The 25,777-nt window shown below is 42.1% G+C and overlaps 1 protein-coding gene across 4 annotated transcripts in view; it reads right to left on the reverse strand.

Annotated features, from left to right (window-relative positions):
• The window catches only part of GRIK1 (glutamate ionotropic receptor kainate type subunit 1), a 155,351-nt gene extending 136,860 nt beyond the window's left edge, over positions 1–18,491 (reverse strand). For 3 of the 4 annotated variants that reach the window (XM_072347980.1, XM_072347719.1, XM_072347815.1), the window contains exon 1: positions 18,307–18,491. In XM_072347980.1, the coding sequence (XP_072204081.1) occupies positions 18,307–18,445 (139 nt within the window). In that variant the 5' untranslated portion in view covers positions 18,446–18,491. The remainder of the gene's footprint in view (positions 1–18,306) is intronic. The other variant, XM_072347893.1, reaches the window with a different exon arrangement.
• Positions 18,492–25,777: the final 7,286 nt, after the last annotated feature.

The raw sequence follows: 25,777 nt of genomic DNA on the forward strand, positions 1-25,777 counted from the left end.
GCCATCATGATTGCCCGCTGTAAAAATCCTGTCATCTGTAGCAACCTGTCTTCTCCATTGGGGCCAACTGTGCAATCTGATGATAAGCAATAAAGCTCTGGAAGGTGACTGTAAAAGACTCAGACTGTCATCAGCAGAGTTGTAATTGTTCTGATGCTGTCAGTTACTTGAATTTCTAAGACTTACTTAGTCTTAAAACGACCAGGAAACTTGACTTTCTTCCAGTTTGGCCTTTTTTGTTATCCTGACTACTGGCAGGAGCACTGAACATTCTGAATCTTAACTTAATAAAAAGGCATCTGTAATGAAAGAAAAATAAATAAATCTCTTACTGTCTATTTGCTGCAAATACATTCTTATACTCTCCTGGTGGTTTTACAAGCACATTCATGTGACCTTCAAGATTTCTTTGTTCATAGAGCAGACTTCCTTCAAGTCTGGGGCACAATACAACATGCCAGGATAAGAGAAGTGTATTTGGGATTTTCATGACAACTTTTGCATAAACTCTGCACTCTATAATCTCTTAAGCATGTTGCATGCTGGCAAGTGCATCAGTTTAACTAGAAAATGTGCATAAATGCAATTCCACACACTTATCAACCTGCCAATTCACTCTTATCTAAGATTTTTTCATTCCATTTCCTTTTCTTTATCCTCCTTGTGTCTCCGGTGCTTGAGCTCGTGATGACAGGAGATAGCAAGACTGCAGTAAAGAGCTATTGTAGCAGAACTCCAAAATAATCGCCTTCCTATGGCAAGCCTGCAAGCTTCAAAAGCAACTTCCAGCTCCAATTTTGAGGGCTGTAAGGGCAGGGATAGAAGTATATATTGAATGTAACAGGAGGACTATTAGCTATCTTAGTGCATCAGCAAAAAGCCTAAAGCCAAACCACACAGTAGTGCTTCAGGACTGCCACTCCTGTTATCACATATGGCCCACACATATAAACTACCACCACGTGCAGATTGCTCTGTTCAAATGTATCACTTACTTTCCTAACATTTCTGTCTTCTTCTTGCACACTGCAGTGCTTCGGGTCACTGAGAAAACAGCACACAAATCCCCAGCTCCTCTTCCACCACCACATCATATGAGACGTTTTCTCCCTCAGTGAAACTCTGCCGTCTTTGTGAGGGCTTTTTTTCTCCCTCCTGATTCACACATAAATGTTGATGATGATACCTGTTAATATTCTGCATTGTAGAGGACTTTTTCAGTGAAATAACAAATTCTCTCTTTGATTTTGTGCTTTACTTATCATCCATAACATAACTGAGAGAAGCAAATTTTCAAATGTGTGAAGGATGTAGATTACATTTTTTAATAATAAACATCGGTGTCGTTCTGAACTTCCTGTGCTGCTTGATTTCTTGAAACACATTTCCCTGTAACGAAGAGAAAGCAGAGCTACACTGATGGTCCTGATATTCCAGAAATTGCTATCAAAGGTTTTTCCTTTGATGTCTGTCTGCGTCCTGATTGCAGTCTCCCAGGCTAGGGAGAAAGGGAAGATACTGTTGGCCTGAAAGGAGATAACATAATATATTAATCCACTCTTGTCCCATAAGTAAAACAAATTTTCCCTAATGTTATCTGTTGCAAAAGCATAAGTTTTGCTGCAACAGCCGCATCAATTTGGTTTTGATTATACATCTTCACAGAGTGTAGAATGGAGAGGCCTGTATTTTGGCTATATCTCAACTATAATATAGTTTGTGGGTAACAGACACATCTGATTTCTTAATCCAAAAGATTTGAGTCTGTTTTCCAGCCAGACTGTCTAAGTAAACAAGTTTTGCAAAGTCATGTTATCTGCTCATCTGTCTCACTCTTGCTAGCACCAATAACTAAACCACTGGCCAGTTTAGCCAAGTTTTACATATAATAGAGTACTCAAAGTTATCCAGTTCCTAAAAATGTTGTAACAGTGTGTGGACTGCAGTGATTGGCCACATCAGGGGTAAAAAACTAAAGTTAGCTGCAGTTTTGGTCTTCTGATAACTGAGTGTCTACTGGAAGCAACACTACTGCCTCTTGGAAGGCCTACTGGGGATAGGCATCAGGACTTTGGAGAAGGAAGAGAATTACTGGTGCTGCTGTGGGGAGAACATAGAGAAAGTAAAAGAAAGGCAACCAAAGTAACAGTAATTATGGAATGGGGGGAAGAAAAATGTAATTGAGGTTTCAGCAGACAAGCTCTTCAGCAAGCACTTTACTTCTGCTTCCTTCTTTCATTTTTCTTGCTTTCTCTTTTCTTTCCTTTCTCTTTTTCCCTCTTTTCTTCCTTCCTTCCTTCCTTCCTTCCTTCCTTCCTTCCTTCCTTCCTTCCTTCCTTCCTTCCTTCCTTCCTTCCTTCCTTCCTTCCTTCCTTCCTTCCTTCCTGCCTTCCTTCCTGCCTTCCTTCCTGCCTTCCTTCCTGCCTTCCTTCCTTCCTGCCTTCCTTCCTTCCTGCCTTCCTTTCTGCCTTCCTTCCTGCCTTCCTGCCTTCCTGCCTTCCTGCCTTCCTGCCTTCCTGCCTTCCATTCTTCTTACCCTGGCAATATAGACATTAGAGTTTCTCAAAATAACTGCAGCATCATTGTGCAGCAAAAAGGATCAAGCAGTTATGTTTCACTGTATACAATACACTTGTACTGTACGTATACGTACACATAGATAATTCACTGTACACAGTACAAACTGAACAGATGTAAGTCCTTGGATGATGTAAGTTCATGAACCTCTTTGAAGGTCAGGGAACTCTTCAAATTTATCAGATCACACTTGAAATACTGATGTGCATTCTGAGATAGATAATGTGGGGGAAAGAAAGAAGAAAAAAAAACAGTAAATGATAATTATGTTGTAACCTTGTATTTTATACATATTTTTTCATAGTTATGTTTCCTTTCTTTGAGCAACACATTCCAGAGTCCATCAAGTATATCAAGAAGAATGGCAGCAATTAATCCATCTCGAAATACAGAATGCACAATTCTTAGTATGCTTTGGCAGTGACAGAATGACCTTTTTCACCTTGAAATATTAGGACAGAATCACTGTCCACAGAGGACACAGAGACCCCTGTAAGATCCTACGAGTGAATATAGAGGAAATCTTTAACTTTGCAGCATACTATTCAGGGCCTTTTCATTTCACTTTGACACTCATCAAATAGAAATCTGCCAGGCTGAGTGCAGTTCCCCAGTTGAAAGAAGTTTCACAAGTGGTGGAGACTGCATGTTGCCCCTCATTCATAGAGATCTCAGTGACAACAACAAGGATTATGTGTCCTGTGGAGACTGATATATTATTACCCCATGGCTTACCTGCAAAGCTGATCATCTTGGAATCCTTCTCTGTGACTCTCATGAACAGTTTTGCCAGCTTATATTTAAATGTGACCCTTTTAATCAGGTTACTCGGTGTACACAATTTAAATTATGATAAAATGGATGCTGTTATTGCATTACCTATTTTTATCTCCATTGATTCTTCTGTAACTTTCATGAATCACCCTGTTGAAAACATGACAGGTTTATGTCAGTCACAGCAGGACTGTAACAATATTAGCTTTACCATGAATTCAGTGTGACACCAAAATTGTATGATGCTTGACCTTATGTGATATATTTGTGTCCTGAATCAAAAGATTTGTGCTAAGCTGAATAAAGAAAGTGAAGGTTCTTTCTAACAAGACATTCTTCTACACGGAGGTTTGTGTTTTTAGTATTTTCTGTGCCACAGCCACACGATCATACGTAAATAATTATGCTATTTCTAGAAGTAATGGGTAGAAGACATTCCAGCACTCCTCTTATTCAAGTCCATTAACAGCACCATCAGTGGCTGGAATAATTTACACCTGACAACATCTGGTCTTACTATAAGCCAGTGATTTTTGGCATTCTTTCTCTGCCTTTCCCATGGTGAGAAAAAGCAGGACAAAGAAGGAAACTTTTGCTGGAGTGGGAGATCTTATCAAAATCGGCAGCTGGAGAAAAGAGAAGTAGGAGAACTATTTCCATTGACTTCCTCAATGAAATGAAATTCTGAACTTCATATGCAGTTTGGATGAACCATAGTTAAATTGTCCAACTGTTATTCTGTCAGAATAATACACTTGCCAGAACCCCATCAGTATAAACTGGCACAGCTTCATCGACTTTGGGAGAAACATAGCTAAAATAGCTTCTGGGTCATATTTCTTTCTGAGACTAAGTGATCTGTCACTTAAAGGACAGAGGATCAGAAGAGATGATTTTGTACCATATTCTCACAGATTTTCTGTATGGACTTGTAGATAAGAGCAAGGACTTGGTTTTCAAAGAAGTTTTGATGTTCTACCTGCTGAAGATAGGCAGTTTAAAGCTCACGTCAAATCAAACTTCCTGGAGAAGCTATATTTGCGCTCATTGGGCTATACTTGTTGCCTGTGAAGTTTATAATAAATTGATGACTATAGAAGAATGACTGAGTTTTGATTCTTTGACAAAGGCAAATGCCCTATTCCTTGGTCATTTGGTCTGCCCAGCTAGAAGTAGAGGAGGCTGAGAGGAGGCCTCATGGAATTACTGGACTCTTGGAATTACCTTTGTGAGAAAGAAGAAGAGGTGGGACTTCTCCACCCTTATGGGTGCTTATGGACTTGCAGAAATTTACTGCATGAGTGATCTTAGAACAATAGTTGATATATTAATTATTGCAGATTTATTAAGAACAATTATATTTTTCTTCTTCACTATTTCTCATTATCTTGCTGCTTAAAGCATTTCCATACATTACAGAAACTTGGGCTAACTTTTGGTTATAGAGTCACAGACTCATTAAGGTTGGCAAAGACCTCTAATATCACTCAGTCCATCCATCAGCCCACTCCCACCATACCCACTGCCCACTTCCCTCAGTGCCACATCCACACGGCTCTTGAACACCTCCAGGGACGGTGACTGTACCACCTCCCTGGGCAGCCTGTGCCACTGCAGCACTGCTCTTGCTGAGAAGAAATTTTTTCAAATATCCAACCTGAACCTCCCCTAGCACAATCTCAGGCCCTTCCCTTTCATCCTATCATCCTATCACTGTTAACTGGGAGAAGAGGCTGACATCCATCTCACCACCTCCTTATAGGTAGGTGTAGAAAGCAATGGGTTCTCCTCTTCTCCAGACTGAACAATCCCAGTTCCCTCATCTGCTCTCTATAAGACTTGTGCTCCAGACCCTTCACCATCTTCCTTGTCCTTCTTTGAACAGGCATATATAAGTATGCTAAGAAACATCCCAAATAAGACATATGAATTGATCTTCTTACATACAGAAAAACACCCATGTAAAGCTAAGAGCCAAAGGGCATACAGCATTTGGCCATCTAATTAGCAGAAAACACTTTCCTTTTCTGTCTCTGACTCTAAATGCAGCAATCCTAGAAAGGATGAGACTATGCTGACCACCCTAGGTGATGAAGGGCATGACATAGTAAAAGGGCCTTTACCACTTTGTTATGAAGATGTCAGTTGCAGCAGGTTGAGGTGTTCTTGTGATCACTGTTCTCAACTTAAGGGAGACGCTAATGCTCGTCCAAACACTGTTTGGGATCACTGCAATGTCTCAATTTGAGTGGATGCATGTGAGCTAATTTGTAAGAGGAAATTGGTCTAAATTCATCCTTTTATACAGAGGCAACAGAACTGTTTTTCAGCACTGGATTCTGATGGTACTATGTTGCTTTAAAGGAGGCACCCACTCCTCTTCCTCCCAGGGGCCACTGTTAGTCACAGAAGGAAGAAAAAAACAGATGAAACTTCCTCACGTCTGGAGAGCTAAGAGAAGAGGGCTGGAAGCTAGGAATTGAGCCTGGTAGAGAAACAAGGTAAAATAGTAGCACAAAAGTACTTCGTTTGGAAGCTGTAGGGAGATGATTTTTTAAAACACATCTGTGTACTTTACATACAGTGGGCATCTACAGAAGGTTTATGCAGATGAGAGGATAGATGTTTCTTGTTTATTTTCCTTCCCGACAGATCTGATTTCAAGATGACAGCACGCAGATTACAGTTTCCCAGACCACTTGCTGCTCAGGGCACAACCCACACTCACTCCATCTGCAGATGCTTTTTAATGTCAGTACATGGATCAATGACAGGACACAGTCCCCAGGGAGCAGTTTGGCACCCAGGCTAAAAAACAGAAAGCCTGGGCAGTAATGCATGCAGTGAGCCACACTGATGCAGGACAGATTCTTCATTTCAAAGAGAAAAATCTGCATTCTTCAGAAACAGCGTTCAAAAATTTAATCTTCATTCAGTTCAATGGAGCAGCTTTGTAATTTACAGCACCAGATATAGCTAGACGATGTAATGTGGAATATCTGAAGCAGTTCTTTTTCTGTATTAAAATGCACCTTGGGCAACCGAGCCTTAACTTCTCTTAACATATGTTTGTAGCAGATAAGTAAACAATTTGGACGTGAAATGAAAATTTTCTAGATAGTTACAGTCAGAAAAGCATCAAGTCGTACTAGACTCCAGCTGCAGTGTGCTGCTGATAAGTTTTTGGGATGATTTGGCATAGTTAAAATCGAGCAGCTTTGGAAGAATAAAAAGCTTTCTGTGTACAAGTTGTTGGAACAGAGATAGTGAGAAAAAGACATCATTTTACATCAAAATTCTGCAAGTGGTCTTGGTGGCAGGATTGAACCTTACTCTGGAGCACGTGGTCAGGGTGAGGTGAGCATATGCATGCCCAGTGCAGAAGCAGAAACTGAGGAGTCATGGCTGGGAAGTGTAAAGTTCCCAAATAGACAAGCAGTTCACTTGCACTGAATTCCATTGACATTTGGCTACATTACAATCACAGACTCCTATGGCTTTGTTGACATATTTGGTCACATGCATGGTGAACTTTGTGTTTGACTGGTTCCACTCTGCTCCATGGGGTTCTGCACATGGCAGCAAGCTTCAAGTGAGCACTGAAATCATCCTTACATCACCACTGTGACAGCTCAGTGGTAGATCACAGGATAGCAAATCATTCACAGTAAAGTTCAGCACGAACCCAAACCAAATGATCTCTCATCAAAGTCCCCCTACATGCTGGCTTGTTCACACTGAATACTAAGCCTTTCGTTGCAGCAAGCTCCCTCTCTGCCTAGATCTCTGCTATCAGGTGTAGGGATGTGTACTACAGACAAGAATGCTGTGTGTCCTTAGAAGGGTGTTTCTTGAACCGTTTACAAATGAAGAGGCAGGAAAACCTGCATTTCTCTTTTCTGTTCCACTTGGCCATTAGCAGGAAAACAAATGGAAACTTGTTCAACAAAGAACAAATGCTGTTCTTAAAAGGTTTTATTCAAGCAGATAGAATTCAGTGAAGGAAGCAGGTTGCAGTAAAGAATGCAGTATTTCATAATGTAAAATGCCAGGAAAGGCATTGCCTGCGCTGGCTTGCCCAAGCTGGTCTGCCTTAGCCAAATCAGACTGCATTCCCACAGCTGTCAGTACTGCTGCAGCCACCATCCTACTACTGTACCTCAAGTTTCCATTGTCCTTAACCAGACAATGGACAGAAACTCTGACCACCCAGACGAGACCGACCAACGTGGCTAATGCAGGCTGATTACTTAGGTGCTATTTATGCTTCACCTCCAACATAGACAAAAAGATCTTTCCCATGGGGGAGCTCTACCTCTTGTTTTATAAGCACTGCCAATAGGACCTTGTTGCTTTTGTCAATGTGAAAGGACTTCTGTTGCTGCCCACTGTACAACCATGTCTGTAGCCATCTGAAGTGACATTTCCTTATCCTGCATCTATTTCAGACTGAATAGAGGAGGTTTTAGCTGTTCCTGTGAATAACAAATGGTTGATGGGTGTTTTTTGTTTGTTTGTTTGTTTATTTATTGTTGTTGTTGTTTTCTTGACTTGTAAGCATTTTGATATTCATTTCACTGACAACATATTCAAGCAGGACTTAAAATGTGATGGCCCAGTGCTGCACAAACACACAGTCAGTGGTGGTTTTATCCCAATGGACAGATAAGTGCCTACCTTAACCTGTCTACACTATGTACGTGTTGCCTAAATCTGCAGGAGCTGTCCCTTGTCCCTTTTGGTGTCAGAAGCAGTATAAGCCAGAACCCTTCACAGCAGTGTTGCATGGCCAGCCAGTCCCTTGTCTTCCCATCACCAAAGACCTCTGAAAAAACATTTCATTCTTCTCTAGGGCAAGGTACATAGATGGAGCAGCCACATTTACTGTAAGGTGGTACAGGTCCCTGCTCTGCATCACAGATCTCTTGCACTAGCAGTGAAGAATGTCCCACTAGGTATCAACAAAGGAGCGTTCTGCTCCTGGGTTTTCTGGTTGTTTTTCCACAGTGAAAGAAAATTATACAAAAACTTTTTTTATTAAAACACATTAGATTAAAGGCGAAGCCCCAGAAGATGGGAAATACCAAACAACTTCAAAATACCATCTTCTGTTATTTAACTACATACATTATTCTGCAGGATTTCTGCCTCATTTACTGCATTCTTTGACTATGGACTCTTACATTTAATGTTTTTAAATATGAGTGAATAAATTGGGGGCACGGAATTCTATTAAGAAAGCAATTTTGTTTATCATGAGCATTGTTTATCATACAAAATACATTTGAACAATCATAAGGGAAGAGCAGTGACTCCATGTCCTTCTGGTGGCCTGTATATTTACTCATTCTTTTCCCATTCTAATGGCTGTGAAAGATTGTCTGTTTAATGTAAGTAATTTCCCATGCTTTTTTGAACTCTAGCATGAAGGAAAGTATTCAAAATCAAAACATAAAAACATTTTAATCAGAAATTATTGTTTGTCTCCAAATTGCAGGTAAGAATTCTTATGCGGCTTATTACTAGCTCCTTTAATAATTCTCCAATATCTTATTACTAAATTATTTTATGTGGACAGCTAGATTGGTATACACATGAGATTAAGTAATGCATAAGTTAATCAAGCTATTCATCATGCATTTTGAGTCACTGACCAATCTGACAGTGACTGACAGTCTCTAGAAAAGTATAGTACAGCTAAAAAACCTGACCCAACTTTTAAACAGCTTTCTCTGTGATACCAACATAATCAAATAGAGTTTTACATATGTCATGCTGTTGCTGCAGCAACCTGATCTCCTCTCCTCCGACTACCGATGGGGTGTCTCTAAGCTTGATATGGCCTCTGATGTCTTGAGATTAATCTCTTGGGACCGATACAGATAAAAACAGATTAATTTGCAGTTTCTCAAGAATGAAGTAACTATTTCACATAAACTACTTGTCATGTTCCATCAGGTCTGAGCCTCCTATTCATAACATCTATAACAATGACTGGTTTGGCACAGCACCCCCCAGACATTTAGGAGAAAGCAGGCTGCATGGCAGAAAGGAGGATTAAAATGGCTTGATTTCACCTGTATTTTTCTTGAAGGGAAGGAGAAAAAAGCTTTTGCTTTTGTGAAAGCAAAAGCTGCATTTTTTTATTGTTGTTTTTTTTCCTCTGGAAATTTATGTCTGAATGCACCTAATTTTCATATTTTTGCCAGGGATGAGACCAGGAGGGGGGGGAGGGTGGTAAATACCAAAGATTCTAAGCACTGAGATGGATGTGTTTCCTAAAGCCAGATTTAATTCTTAGCTAGTATGACTACGTTTTATAAGGACACCTGAATTTTTGCTAAAAAGCTGAATGGTTTTGATAGTGCATCTCTGTATATAGCTCAAATGCTATGAAAGTCTCTTTCTTGCTGCTTAGAGCCTTTCCTGGAGGAAAGAGGGAAACTAGGTGCTGAAACATACAAGACAACATGCCAGCTCAATTCAGGGAATGTTTTGTATTTACTTAAGAGTTACAGTCTTGTAAAAGGAATTACCATCTTATTCATGTACGAAACCATGACACCCTCTAGAAAGGAGACAGTCAAAGTGCTTCTATATTTGAAAGAAGTATAATTACAGGGGGCATGTGTGCCTTGGTGGAGTAGTCGATGGAAGTGACAAAATGAGGAGAACAAATGGAAATCATACTGTATCCTACAGACGTTTGTCCATTTCTCAGATTTACCATGCCTTATTTTCAGCAGAGCACCAGTCCTCAGCAAATGCAAAGACAGAGGCTGGAGAGGACATGAGAAAGCATGCTCAAGTTGTGCCAGGGGAGGTTCTATGATTCTATGCTGAAAGTATGCTTAGAAGAAACCTGAACAGTGAAAAGGTACTTCCAAGAGCCAAACTCCTAATTTCCAAGGATCTATGCAAATCTTCACTGCATATACAAACTTTAAGAAAACGTCAAAGTTGCGATACACTAGACAGAGGTCTAGGGTGTTGGCACTCAAGGCCTGGATTCACCTCCTGCTTTGCCACAAGTTTTCCAGAAAAACACTCCAGTCCTATGGACTTGATTTCCCAAGCCATAAAATAAAATGAATTGTATCTGCTCTGTGAAGTACTAATGAGCTCTACTGCTTTAGGATATCTCAGTGTTATTATTATTCATTATGATTCTTGTTGAAATACAACACAGTAAGAACTACATGAGGTGAGGAAGTAAGGAAACTAGTTCAATATCACCTTTCATTGCATGGTAGATCCCATTAACATCAATTTCCATGGATTTGCCTCCTAATTATAAGATCCAGATTCTCAGAATCTGTAAACCCAATTGATATAATCCCCCTTCCCTAAAAATAGGGCAAGTCATAGTAGTTGTTCATTGCTTAATTGTTACAGCATACTGCAGTAGTTTTACTACAGCTATAACATCCTAAAGTTATAAGTAAGACAAACTTTGAAAAGAGAAGTAGCTTTCTTTCCATTTAGAATCATAAATTTAAGACCAAATACTTGGCCTACTCTTGTTACACTCTGTTGGAAAGCAGAGTTAGAAACCTACTGGACTCATGGATCTATGTGTGCTTTCATGGACTGTGAAGGCCAAAGCTTTTTGACAGAAAAAGATATTTAGCATTAAGGAAATAAGCAGAGAAAGAAATACTTAAAATATGTTAGGCTGACATACAGACTGCCATCAAGAGCAGAAACAGCAGTGGCAGATTAGGCAAGCCTAATTACTCACCTGGGAATCTGCCTTGCACGCTGAGGACGTTAATGACACATCTCTCCCTGGGAGGTGAAGGGGAGGTGATCCTTAGTAGAAATGAGTGGCAGCAAGGGCAGTAAAAACAACCTGGCAGGACTCTGCTTCATCAAGCATCCCAGGGGACGCCAAGAATAAACTTGTATCTTCAAACATTTTTACTTCTTTTCTTATAGCTACCTAATGTTGTTCTTTTTAAATGGTGGTTTGTTTTTTTTCCAAATCCTTTTGTCTGCTAGTATCTTTTCTTGCTTATTCCAAAACATTTAGAGCTGAAAAGTATGACTTTACAATGCACTAAATGTTCTTACAATATTTTAGCATGCCTGATCCTTTAAAAAGTGTGGGTTTTTAAATGCTCTCTACATATTAAAAATCACTATGATATGAAATCATGGTGATTTTGAGGTCTCGGTGTGTCATCACTAAATTCAAGGAAGGCTCTGTTCCTCCTCCGTCTGACAGCCAAAGCAAAGCTTCAGCATCTGTGACAATACTTCTGGCAAAAACTGTTGCTTGGACATAATGGATGTGGGACGCTTCGCTCCTTCATATGTAGATAGAACAATGAGTTTTGCATACTTTCTCACTCCAAACAAGTTCTTCTCTATATTTGTGGAGATACTTCTGCACTCAGACTGTCACTTCCACCTACTCAGCATTTCACCAGGACCTCTGTGCCATTTAGCAATATGGAAGGATAGCTGGTCTTGAGCCTTAGCCAGAATCAATGTGCTGGAAACATAATTTTCCTTGAAACAGACAAAGTTTGCTTGCCTAGATCTAGTGGCAGCATGTGGAACCAGTTTCAATGCTAACAGAATTCATAACGCTCAGCTTCTAAACTTTTAGAAGTATAATTTGAATGCCCAAAGAAACAAACAACCAGAAGGTGTATTTGCAAAGAGCACAACAGACCAAAGAAAAGCTCAAAACTGAACTTTTAAGATCATTACTAACTCTTTGTCCATACTGCTATGACATATTACTGATTCACATCTACCAGTGTTTGTAATACCCCAATTTATTGAGAAGGTACAGAGGAAGGTATAAAAATAATGTAGAAAAACTTATGCACTGTCAGAATGAGAGAAAAAAAAAAAAGATATTTTAACAGCCTGCTCAGACACTTCATTCCTCCGGTTGAAATGAAAAAGTGCCTATTTGGAATAACGAAACAGTTTTAATTATGCTCAGTGAGAGCAAATACACCATTTGAAAGCGAATCATTTTCTAGGTAATGCTGAATCACCTTCAGCAGAAAGAAAAATAAAATAGAAGAGAATGAAGGGTAATAATATTCCCACTGTAAAGCTTTTCCAAAGTCATAAACTCATTACTGTCAACTAAAACCTAAAGTCAACAAAAACTAGGACAAACTGGGCTTGCGGGTTACAGATCCAAAGCTGTGGAGTAAAACTAATCAGGTCTCAGATAGGATTTTTTTTCTTTCATTGCAGGACAATCTATAGTCTAGTTGGTCAAATCAAGCCCTTCTGAGAAAAGAAGATTAGAGGCAGTTGTTTAAAATATTGAGGAGGGGAGGAGAGGGTTTAAGCTTTATTACTGATCAGGATAGACAAAACAGACTATAATGAAAAAACAGTATTGAGATTGTACTTGTGGTCTGAATGGAAAATGTTAAGTGGAGATGGGACCATATGGAGGAGCTTATAGTGACAGCAAGAACTGATGCTGGATATACAAAATTTAGTACTGTGGGATGGACACAGGAATTCAAAAAGAAGTTCATTACACCTGAACAGAAATAAGCTATTAGGCAAGAACTGGAACCCAAAGAAATTTTGTTTTATTTATAATGATTGCTCTTCCTGCAGTGTTCACCATACTGAGCATGAATTATTAATTGAAAAAGTACTAGGTTAAGTATCAAACATTTTGCATTAATAAAAATGTCTGATGGAAAACTATTATCCTTTGGCAAAATTTCATTGATTTCATTGTTGTGAAGATTTCATCCTTTATTTTACTGAAGTCCTGAAAGTCTGAACTGATGCACATATGTTACGTAAATGCATTTGAAGCCTTGGTGAAACACAGCAGGATGCCTTATTTATCTGCCCTCATGGAGCTCACTGCAGCACAGCAGACATACTTTGCACATTAGGATGTAGACCTTGTGTAAGTTAAGAGAAAGTAACAAATTATTACAGCACGGATGTCAGTGGAACAAAAACAGCCCTGCCTGTTTTCCATTTCATTTTCCCGTAACTCACCTGCCTCTTGTCTAAGATATCTATGCAAAATTTGCCATTGCTAATCACAAATCTCCCAAGATGTGAAATGCAGCAGTAACACACCATCATGCCATATTTTTTTAATTGTTTTTCATCTCCCTCAGTGCTGAGTGTACCATCCCAACTCTAGTCTCGGGACCTTTTCTTCGCCATTCTTCATCAATCTTTTCTGACAAATGTTCCAGGACAGAAGCAACACATCTGGTGTTTTTGTTAGTACGGCTGGGAGTAGCTGGCTGCCTTCTGCATAGTCATCAAGCCATAATATTACAGACTATTTTAAGACTATAATTTTTGATTTTACAGCTCATCAATTTCATGTTAAAGCAGACATTTAGGTGCATTCTGACAACAGAGATATACACTATCTGCTTTCTGGAAAGTTAACATCACCTCTAGATTTCTTCACGTACTGATTAGTGTTTTACACCATCCCAGTAACAATGATTTTCCAGCAGCAGCATAGTCTTCCAGCAAACACTGCTACTGAGGTACCAAGAGCTGATGGGGCAATGGTCACTGTGGTGAGCTGCAAGCACTCACTGACCATCATTGCTTAGCTGTTGTTACCAAGTCTGCTGAACACATAAGCAGAAAACAAGGGAAACAAGACATGTGGGGTTTGACTTTGTCTGACCCTACCCATCATTAGGAAGGGTGGTAAGTAGGCAGAGTAGCTGGGGGAATTACAAAAGTTTTGTCTCTCATATATTAAATATGTCCAGCCAACTCTTCAGGCAATTTAAACCAGCATGGCTCCCTTGAGTTCAATAAAAGGATGTCAATGTACATCAGCTGAGCATGGTTTCATGACTTTTTAATACTCCCCAGCAGAGCAACCCAGCACAGCAAGAATCTTCCATGATAAAAAAAAGAGAAAGACCTGGAAATACAATGGTATAGAACCCAAGGTAAGTCATTCATCTGTATCTTCAAGCCTAAGTGGAAGAACACAAAGAAACTGCCAATAAGATTTGTTTTTTATAATTTCAGGTTGTAACCATGCGAATCACAATGCAGTCAAGTGCTTTCTACAGGATCACAATGTGCATTGAGGCCACTGAGCTCCACCGACCTTTTTGTGCACAAGCACAGACGTGCTGGAGTGCTCTGCTAAGGTGCTGGCAATGCATTTTGCACCTGCCTTTTATAGGTTCTGACTTGATTAACCATTTAGACCATGAGACAAAATGCACTTTCTCACACTTTGTGCAGTACTCTCAAATCCAGTGAGAAGGGAGATGCCTAATAACTTTTACTGGGACATTTTGGTAGGAATCCTTCAGAAATACTTGTGGCAAAACAGTCTTCTGTTAAGTGTAGAATTAGGAAATTTAAGTAAAATATATTATAGTGAAATGACGAACCACTGAGCATTTGGGATTTGGTTAACAATGTGCAGTTAAAGTCTGATCATCTAATGATATAAAATGCAGTCACACTGCCTAAGACGGTACGGAACGCAGTGCCATGTAGACATCTAATAAGAAATAGTTTCTTTTAATTAACATTTTAATGACATTAAAATATGACAGAACCTTCCATGTCACACTGAAGAAGCTCAAATGTGTATTAATATAATTCCCTTCACAAATAAAGTCTTGAAAAGGGTTGACACGAAGTAGCAAATTTCCAGCGAAATTAATTAGGCTCTCATCTTTATCATTCTCAAAGTGTAGAAATGCAAATATTACATAGGAAAAACCTCCCAGCTCCAGCCCTGCTTATGGAAATACAGACAGATCTGCTGAAAGCTATACTAAAAATTTCAGCTTATGAGGAAAACCGTATTTCATGGGCTGAGTTATGTGTGTCTGTTTTAAATCTACATTTCTCAATCAGAGAGAAACATTATGGGGCTAATCCTCTGTCTTTGAAAACACAGCTCACGAAACCACTGGGAATTTTGCTGAAGTAAGGAATAAATCAGTGCAGAGTCAAAACCTATATTTAAATATTCCAATTAACTATAGAAACATACCAAATATTACTGAAAATTACTTCTGGTATCAGCTGAAGAGCGTCTATTTCATCAACTAATGCAATTTCTATGAAACCTAAGAATTACTCATTTGCTCATTTTCAGGAGTTAATTTTAGAGATTAATTCCAAGATTCATCCAAGTTTAACTTCCTACAAGTATCTGTTGCAAAGTGCCATCTTCTCTTTTTAATCAAGTCCAGCAATATATTAATATCTGGTGTAGTTTCTCAACTATTCTTTAATTCTAATCCAGAGCATCACTTGAACGGCTACTCTTTATTAATTACTCCTCAGTAATGCCGAAGTTTATTCTTATAGCTTCATTAGGTTAGAAGTTGCAATGGCCCAAAGGACACACGCTAAGAAATAAAACTGCCTCCAGCGTTAACATCAGGTTTTGTGGCTGGTGAGATTTCAGAGCTTTTGAGACTGTTTCTGTAACTTAGTGCCTGCTCATCTTAATTTGCATTCTCCTTCCCATATATGAGTAGGTTCAATTCATACAAGCGGTACTATTAGGGCAGGCAAGAGGGTTAGGTTGACTCAGCGCGAATGCTAGAAATTCCTCAGCATTAAGTCAAAAATATGAGGGTTGTGAACTTCAAATATACTTTCATATAATATAGTCGAGTGGGTGATATGTAGATAAAGACAGTATTTCCTTGGATAGCTCTATTAGTTCATATATCAAGGAAAAAGCTTTTTAGCATGAATGTGAAAAGAAATAGTAAGACACTAAAGTATTGCACTACACGAAACTGAAACTGTATCACATTTCAGATTCTACTGTTTTCTCCTAATGGATCAGTTTTACTGTTCATTTTCTTGTTTAGATGAATAGGAAAGTAATCATCACCTAGATGCTGAGAAATAGCCAGAATTTCCCTTCACAACTAATTAAATGCCAGCAAAAGAATCCGTTCATTTGTATCATAAGCCAACAAAATCAAAAAATATCCAAAAGCTCCCTAACAGTGCAAAATGCAATTAAATGCAGTGTATTAATTCAGGCAGCAAACTGCAGCACATTGTATGGCAGTGCTTTCTTTTTCCTAATTAACTAAAACGCGACAAAGAAAATCTGATGGCTTAATGGCATTTTCCTCAGTCAGAAATGCTTTGGAATGATTTTATTATGTTATCACAAAGAGTGTGGAAGGAGTTATTTCCATTACTTCTGTGTGTCACTTTGAAGAGTGACAGAGAGACTTGTCCCTGTTAGTGGATGTGAAGGATTAATATTTGATGACATCATTACTTTATAGGCAGGATAACTATAGCAATAAGTACATTGCATATTTTATGCATTCACAACCGCGTAAGGAATATTCATTCTCAGGCAGCATCACTCTGGATGTGTATTTGCTGCAGTGATTGAAAGCATAGCAATTTGTCACACTTACTGTTTGTATGACCATAGACGGCATTAGGGCACCATTGCTGCACACACTGAATGAATGAACTTGCACCAGGCACACATCTCACAGCAGAGAGCCCACAAGCTGTGCAGGACTATGTAAGGGAAAAGCAATGTGGGGCAACTGCCTGGGAGCCTGGCTAGAATGAACACAGGCAGCAAAGCACGTTGTGCCCTGGAGGGATGGACAGAGGGAGGGGAGCACACTCTAAATCTCTGCCTGGTCCTTGCAGGGCTGATACCAGTTGTGAAGCCAAGGCTCTATCATGCACAAAGCTAAGCATTTAGCCTACATTCAAGCAAATACGCTTTCCTTCAAACTCTAAAATGTTCCAGTTACCTCAGAAGCTATTCCCAGTAAAGACAAGGAAGTTAAAGCTGCCTTGCAGCAGCAGCCATGCAATGTGCAAAGCTACAGCCTGAGTTATCTGAGCACACTCTCTCCCATGAGTTCCACTAGCCCTGAATTCAGTTTGCATCTCACCTGCACTGAGTGTGTACACAGCTATTGCCTCAACACAGGGCACAGCTCTGTGGCGGGGAGCAGAGAGAGCAGCAAACTTCAGCTGCACCCCATAAGAAAGAAGAACACACTCTCAGCATGCAAAGAGCTCCAGACACATTTCAGATTTTCAGTTGCAAGTTGCTGGGTGCCTTCAGGTTGCCCTTTCTCAGTGCTTTGAGGGACTGAGCCCCTTCATTTCTTCCTATCTAATCCATAATGAGCTCTCCGAGCTGGAAGCAGCCTTCCACTGGGTTTTTAGACAAGCTCTCGTGAGTGGGGTTAGCACTTGAGGCCAAGAGGTACCAATCCGCTGCTTGACACAGGGATGTGCCTTACACAGCGTATCCCCCCGGGCCGTGCAAACGATTTCTTTTCTCTTTATTCGCTTCACGTTCAGCACTCGCCAAGAGAGACGGGCAAAAGGCATAGAGAAACAGAAGAGCGGCATCTCCTGCCCACAGCTCTTCCACAGTTGCTCCTCACCCCTAACTCCTGCGATACTTTGTATTCACCGTCTCTCTGACCGACACAAGAAGCCCACTGTCGGGAGAGCGGCTTCCTGCGAGCCGAGCCGGGTTTCCATGGTGCGGAGTTTCCCGTTTAAAAAACAAATCCCTGTTTGCTGGGGCTAACGCTTACGGGTAGCACTTCGGGAGCGTTCCCTCCGTTCCAGAGTCGGGAGCTAAGAACGAAGGAAGGAAAACGTTTCCCCTCTCGAAAAGAGGACGGGAGCAAACAGCAAAAGGTTGCAGCGCCCTGTGCAGCTCCGACCCGGGAGATCTCGCCACTTTTCAAGCTCTCCAAGCCGCTACTCGCGGTCCCCGCGGCGTTAGGCAGAGGCTCCCGTCCCCGCTCCCCCCGCACCGGGCACCGGGGCAAACTTTCCGAAGTGGCGGCGGCCAGAGAGAGCCCGCCCGGAGCCGCTCCGCCGGGGGCAGCGCTCCGCTCCCGACCCCGCACCCGCGCACGGTCCGCAGCCGCGGAGCGGGGAGCCCCGCGCCCGGCAGCGGTGCCCGCGGGAGGCACTCACCGATCCGCAGCACTTGCTGCCCGCTGAGGGGCAGGCCCGCCGAGGCGCACAGCAGCACGAAGAGGAGCCCCCCGCCGCCGCCGCTGCCACCAACCGGGGCCGCTCGCCGGGGCCACCGTGGGCCGAAGGCGCTCGCCATCCTCAGTTCATGCCGGGTCCGCGGTGCGGGGCGCGGGCGGCTACCCCCGGCGGGGCCGGCTGCGCGCCGCCGCTCCGCGCCGCCCGCCCATGGCGCGGGGGCTCCGCGCCCGCCGCCCGCGCACCCGCCGCCGCCTCCGCGCTACGCTGCGCTGCCCGCGGCTCCCGCCGCCCCGCTGCCCTCGCCCCCCGCTGCCACCGGGAGGGAGGGACGGGGCGGGAGGGGGAAGCTCCTCCCGCGGGGCGGGGCGGGGCGGCTCCGAGGACGAGCGGGACGGGTTGCACGCTCTGGGGGGGACACGGGCGCAGGGGCACTGGAGGAAGCGTCCTGCGGCTCCCCGTCACCGTCGGACCCGTGATACGCTAGGATAAGAGCAGGAGAAGAGATAGGGATAGAGGCAGGGCAGGCACAAGAACAGGACGAAGCTAGAGCTGCTACCCGCCCCCCTGTGTCACTCATTCCTGCAGGGCTCCCCCCGCAAGGCTGGAGGCTTCTTCTCTCCTGTTTTCCCCGTGCTATCAGCCGTGCGGTCCCTGCTGCTTTTTGATTTTATCTGATTTTGAAAGCCTCCCTGAGGGGCAAAGCTTGGAAAGGAGGCACATCACTCCCTTCTGCACATCTAGGTGTGAGATGATAGAATCGTAGGGTTATTAACGTTGGCAAAGACCTCTAAGATCACCCAGTCCAACCATCAGCTCATCCCCACCATGCCCACTGCCCACGTCCCTCAGTGCCACATCCACACGGCTCTAGAACACCTCCAGGGATGGTGACTGCACCACCTCCCTGGGCAGCCTGTGCCACTGCAGCGCTGCTCTTGCTGAGAAGAAATTCTTCCTAATATCCAACCTGAACCTTCTATGGGCACCTCAGGGTGCAGAGTGAAACCATTCCCACTCATCCTATCAATGTTACCTGGAAGAAGAGGCCAACCACCACCTCACCACAGCCTCCTCAAAGGTGGTTGTACAAAGCAATGAGGTCTCTCCATTAGACTTTTGTTCCAGACCCCTCACAGCTCTATTGCCCTTCTCTGGACACACTCCACGGCCTCCATATCTTTCTTGTAGTGTGGGAGCCAAAACTGAGCAGGGTACTTGAGGTGTGGCCTCACCAGCACTGTCTGTAGAGGAAGAATAACCTCCCCACTCCTACTGATCAGTGGTGATGAGGCAGTGATGCACAACATCTGGAGACTGAAGGAACACCAGAAGGATGAGGTGCTGGAAAGGCAGCACCTCCAGCTGCTTGCTCCATTGCAGCTCTTTCTGTGCAACGGTTGCTAGCCTGGCTTTCTGCAAGCCTGTGAGGGACACATTCTCATGCTGCATATCCCCATGCAGTCATGGCATTATGCTCAGCAAGGAAAATGCAGGGCTTCTCACCTGTGATCAAGAGCTCACAAGTCCCAGTCAAGAAAAGTAAAGGATGTTTTTGCACACAGAGGGCCCATAGCACCTTCCATGCCTGCTTCAAACTGTTCTCAAACTGTTTTTTGGAATCTCAGTTTGAAAAGTTCTGTGAAGCTCAAAATGCTTCACTACAAAACAAACATATGTGTCTGGAACTGAGTTGTGCTGGAAAAAAAAGACCAAAATAAAAATGTAATAGGAGAATGACTCCCACCTAGCAACAAGGCTAAAACTGTGTAGCTGAGATCCAAAATTGAAATCATTTAGATTTGTTTATTTTGTATTCCTCTCCAGTCTGTCTAACAATTGTTACAGAAATTAACTTAGAGTTCTGAGTTGCAGCACATGCTGAAGCCCAATGGAAATGGAAACGTCAGCACTACAGCTCCCAGTCAGCCTGCTTCTTCTTCTCAGTGTGTAACTCAGAGCCTGTTTGGTGCTTCTCATCACTGAGAATTCCCTCTAGGAAGCTGTTTCTATATTTCTTACATTTTGCGTACAGAGAAGAACAGACTCATTAAGGTTGGCAAAGACCGCTAAGATCACCCAGCCCAGCCATCAGCCCACCCCCACCATGCCCACTGCCCACATCCCTCAGTGCCACATCCACACGGCTCTTGAACACCTCCAGGGACGGTGACTGCACCACCTCCCTGGGCAGCCTGTGCCACTGCAGCACTGCTCTTGCTGAGAAGAAATCCTTCCTAATACCGAACCTCAGCCTCCCCTGGCACAACTTCAGGTCATTGCTTCTCATCCTATCAGTGTTACTCGTGAGTTACCTGAGCATGTCCAAGACATACTGTGTGTTCTGATACAGGAAGAGAGATGGCCCAGCCTGCACTCTGTTCTGTGTAGCATGCAACAGAGTGACTAAAGGTGTCGATGATATTAAATCACTGACATGGTTAATAACTATAGCCTAGGCTCTCATGAAGGAGACAGAATATCCACCCTGGGCTGGATAAAATGGCTCAGTAACTTTGGCACTGTTTTATTATCTATCATCCTCTTTCAAATTGCTGTTCATGAGAAAAAGAACACTTCTAATTCAGGAAAATCTCAGTGACTGACATGGCACAGGCTGGACTGGCAAGTTTAATTTTTGGATCACGCCAACATGTCTAATAACAGGGATTTTCAAGCAGAATGCCAGTGCCAAAGGGAAATCATACTAATTCTACATTACTAAGAAATGATACTGCTTTAGAAAGGGAGAAAAAAATATCAAGTATTTTGTAGGGAAAACACACTTTGTGATATTTTCAAAACCATTTGTCCTCATGTGGATATGTTCCTGCAGGAAGTCAAAGATAGTTCAGCATTCACTACAGCAAGAAAATAAGTCAACCAGAACTATATGGTTTTGAAAATACCTTTGGTTTAGCCTGATGCCTCCTTGAGGCTCCCATGAGAACAGGTTGCACAAAAGGCGAATAATAAGAGTTTAATGAAGACTGCAAGAGAGAAGCAGCAGGCTGCTGTCTCCTTAAAGCTGGTGAGAGAAACCCAAACAGCTCAAGCTCTTCTCAACCCTTGTGGAAGCTGCGGTTCATAGGAAACTGGAAGCAGGCTGCTGCTTCAGGGTGTAGTTCATCATCTCCTAAATGTATTCTGCAACTTCATACAGAGATAGTGAATGCCTTGAAAAAGCTGCCAACAAATGCAGAAAATTTTCAGTTCAGGTCTTATCTGGCAAATACAAGCCAAACTTTAAAATGAGAAATAGTCTGCTATTGAGAAAGACGTTTCCTGACCAGTTTTGTTTTTATTTGTGTGTATGATCCCTATGTCCTGTACTGGTCTTAGCAGATGTGAAATGAAAGATTGTATTTCAGATGTATCCACTAGAAAGCTGAAGGACAGGGGCAGGGTGCTCAACCTCCCCTTTTGACATTTAACACATTTCCTCTTCTCAAAGTAGCGCTGAACAAGAATATTTGATTGCGAAATGGATTATTCTGAAATGCAAAAGGACAGAAAAACTTTTAAACTAACTGAAATTGCCTCGAAAGTACCTTGAAGGTTTCTAATTTCTAGCTCATATATCTCTTCCATTACTTGTCAAATAGCAAATCATCCAGTAAGTCCTACCCAACAATATCATGGCATGCTTTCCAGTTAGCTTTTTTATAATTATTATTTCCGGATGGTATTTTAAAATGAGAAGTCCCAATAGAGTTCATCTTGCAGGTCTCCTGTTATTGATATCCTGGGATCATTAATCTCCTCTTGGATTTTGTTCAGGGAATGTAGGGGGGGAAAAAGCAGTTCACCCTTAGGTCTCTGGCCAACAGTTTTTCCTCCAGTTAAGCAGGTTCTAATGCCCAGAGGCTGAGCATGTGAGCTGTTATTCAGCTCATACTGGCTGCCATATTTGCTTACTCATTTATTGTGTTGCCAATATTAAGATGAGTTTCTAACTAAGAGGTGTTGCAATATCTTTAGAATGAAATGTGTTGTGTGTAATCAGAGTCTGTTCTCATCACAGAGTGTATTAATATTATAAATCATAACAGTGTCCTTTACACAGGAATTTGAGGTCTTCATTCTTCTTTCACATCAAATTACAGCTTGAAATACACTGTGCTTGTTATGCAATTTGCTGTTAAAATAATAAAACCTAAAACTGTGTCTGATATCAGAGCCACAAGACTGAATCTGAGGATATGAACCATCTCCCTCACATTCTGCATCCATTTTAGAGTTCTGGTCTTGGGTTTGGATGTCAGTCAAAAATATCTCAAAGACAACTGCGTGCAAACATATTGAAAAGGCTCACATGGAAATTTTCTCATTTTCTTGGTCAAGTTCTGAGAAATTTTAGCTGTGCAGTGTTAAAATCCTGCTCCCTCAGGACTTCAACCAGACCTCATTCCATCTAAAGTCCTTTCTTACTGAGCTTAGACCACAGACAGTAGCTAGCATTCATTTGTGAAGGTTGTGTTTCCATCATTTGTCTCCCAATACCCCTCTAGCATCACACAGTACAAGATTCAACAATAGATTGCAGACTATCAAAGTAGTAAAAGCTCTCGATAGAAACATAATAAAACAGACTTCCCCAGGTCTTTCATAACCTACATGCAACACCTGATAACATAGAAATTGATAGCATCATCTAAAAATAACTACACCAAATCAGCATTCAGCTTTTCAAACAAATAGCTGTGATCTCCAAAAAAACTTTCACTCTGAGCATTAAAACAATTTTTTTGAAGCCAAAGAGCAAAGCAGGAGACAAGAACATTCCCCTCCTATCCTTTTCTCTTTCCACTTGCTCAAATATTTTCTTTCAATATCATTTGCAAAATAAATATCCCGCCAAAGGAGACAAGAATGGAAATCTCAAATGAGTTTCCTAGGTCTTCATCTTTGGAGACCCAAGGTAAGTTGCAGCTCATTTGGCAACAGGCTCAGATCTGGAAGCTGCACTGTTGTTCTGACTTCCCTTTATTTGTTGTCTCCACACAAGTTCCTTCCTATCTGACCTTCAGACCTAGATTACTGCTTCCCCTTCACAGAGACTTGACCTCACTGAGAACCAAGCTGCTCACATCTCAGTAAAAGCACCCTATGTGCACAAGAATCTCTGAACATGGACTCTACTCTTTGAATAAAGTTTTAAAGAGAGTGCTGTAGCTCAGGTCCCCTCCTGACCTCTCTGTCCTCAAATCAACAGAAGCCCAGTTATCTGCCATCCACCATTCTGTCAGCTGTCCAGGGGCAGTCCTTGAGAGTAGCCCTGCAGAGAAGGACTTGGGGGTCCTGATGGATGAAAAACTTAACATGAGCCAGCAGTGTGCTCTTGCAGCTTGGAAAGCAAATGGCATCCTGGGCTCCATGAGAAGAGGGGTGGCCAGCAGGGACAGGGAGGTGATTGTCCCTCTCTTCTCTGCCCTTGGGAGGCCCCATCTGAAGTACTCCATCCAGGTCTGAAGCCCTTAATACAAGAAAGCTGTTGGAGAGGGTCCAGCAGAGGGTCACAAAGATCATCAGAGGTCTGGAGCATCTCCCATACAAAAGCAGGCTGAGGGAGCTGTGCTTGTTCAGCCTGGACAAAAGAAGGTTGTAGGTTTACCAAATTGCAGTCTTTCAGTACCTAAAGGGAGCCTGTAAACAGGAGGGGTGTCAACTTTTTATAGGGTAGATAACAGCAGGACAAGAGGAAATGGTTTTCAGTTGAAGGAGGAAAGATTCAGGTAGGATGTCAGGGGGGAGTTCTTAACTATGAGAGTGATGAGGTGCTGGCATAGGCTTCCCAGAGAGGTTGTGGATACCCTGTCCCTGGAGGTGTTCAAGGCCAGGTTGGATGGGTCCCTGGGCAGCCTGGTCTAGTATTAAATGTGGAGGTTGGTGGCCCTGCCAGTAGCGGGGGGGTTGGAGCTTCATGATCCTTGAGGTCTCTCCCAACCTGGGCCATTATGTGATCCTGTGATTCAACACTTTCTGCTTTTATTCCCTCAAAATTTTGGAGTTAATTGTCTCCACTTACATTTGGAGGGCAAAATGTATGAGAGCAGCAGAGTTCATTTGATTTGTTCAGCCAAGAGAAGAGGAGACTGAGAGGAGGCGTTGCCAAAAATTTCCTGAGAGTACTGGTGAATGGCAGCTGGATGTGACCCAACAATGTGCCCTCACAGCCTAGAATGTGAACAGTTTCCTGGGCTCCATCAAAAGAAATATGGCCAGAAGGTCAAGGGAGGTGATCCTACCCCTCCACTCTGCACAGTTGAGACCTCACCTTGAGTACTGCATCCAGATGTGGAGTCCTCAGTACATGAAAGATGTATAAAACATCCCTGTAACCAAGGGGAACACAAATAACCTTTATGTCACTCAGCATGCCATTGCCTACGAAGAACAGCCATCCTTGGAGAGCAATTGCTGTTGTCTGTGGAAGGAGGCATGATGAGACAAGGAATTTGGTCTGTAGAGCAGAGCTAGTGGTTATGAATGATGGAGCACAACCTGAGTGTGGGCAGAGGAGAGGAAAGAGTTGTTTGAGGGGAATTATTTCAGATTCCCTGGCCTACCTTCAATTTTGCTTCAAGTGAAGTCAAGAAAGATGGCTTTTTTCCTTCCGCCTATAACACCATTACCAAACCACCATTGAATTTCCCATAAAAGTGGAGGTAAAATTACTTTTTAAACTTAAAAACATCAAGGCACTGAGTATTTTTGCTGAAGCATTGCAATATATAGGAAAGAAAATATGAATTTTTCTCTCACTGAAGATAGCACCATGATTACAGTAAGCTTAAACATCACATTTTTTTTAAAAAAAAGAAAACTTATTTCAGTCCAAGTGCTCTCTTTATTTATGTTTCCAACCCCATAAATGCAGTTCTCCCCTTTCCAAGCTCTTTTCACTGGAAATGCTAGAGAGAATCTCTTAACAAAGTAACATTGATCCACTCCATTGAATTGGCCCAACATTAATCTGCAAAACCGCTCTTCCCTGGGCCGCAGATACTTTCATCCACTGTACTATTTAGCTGAAAGACATAAATAACCTGCAACTCAAACACAACTGATTGAAAACATTTTCTCAGCCAAATACCCATTACATTTTTTTTCTGCAAGAAATGATATACTAGAGATATCTTGAAAAAGAAAACTTCTGCTATAGTTACATAGAACACAGTGGCACATCTATTGGAGAACGAACTTTAATCAATTTCTGCTTCATCACATTAGAAGAAATCCTGGAATATCCACTAAAATGAATGGAGTCAATGTGAGCTTTCAGTATTTGACCTAGAGCAACACTTCTACCCTAAGAAGATCTTGAAAAGTTTCCTTTCATATTTCTTTTACAAAGAAAAAGAAATCTTTTAGCAGACAATGCCAAGGGGAGAAAAGTTAATGTGATTTTTTTTATGAAATTGCATGAAGTGTCATATTTACTGTTTCCTCT

The sequence above is a fragment of the Excalfactoria chinensis genome, chromosome 1 (assembly GCF_039878825.1).
Source record: "Excalfactoria chinensis isolate bCotChi1 chromosome 1, bCotChi1.hap2, whole genome shotgun sequence".
NCBI classification, from domain to species: Eukaryota; Metazoa; Chordata; class Aves; order Galliformes; family Phasianidae; genus Excalfactoria; species Excalfactoria chinensis.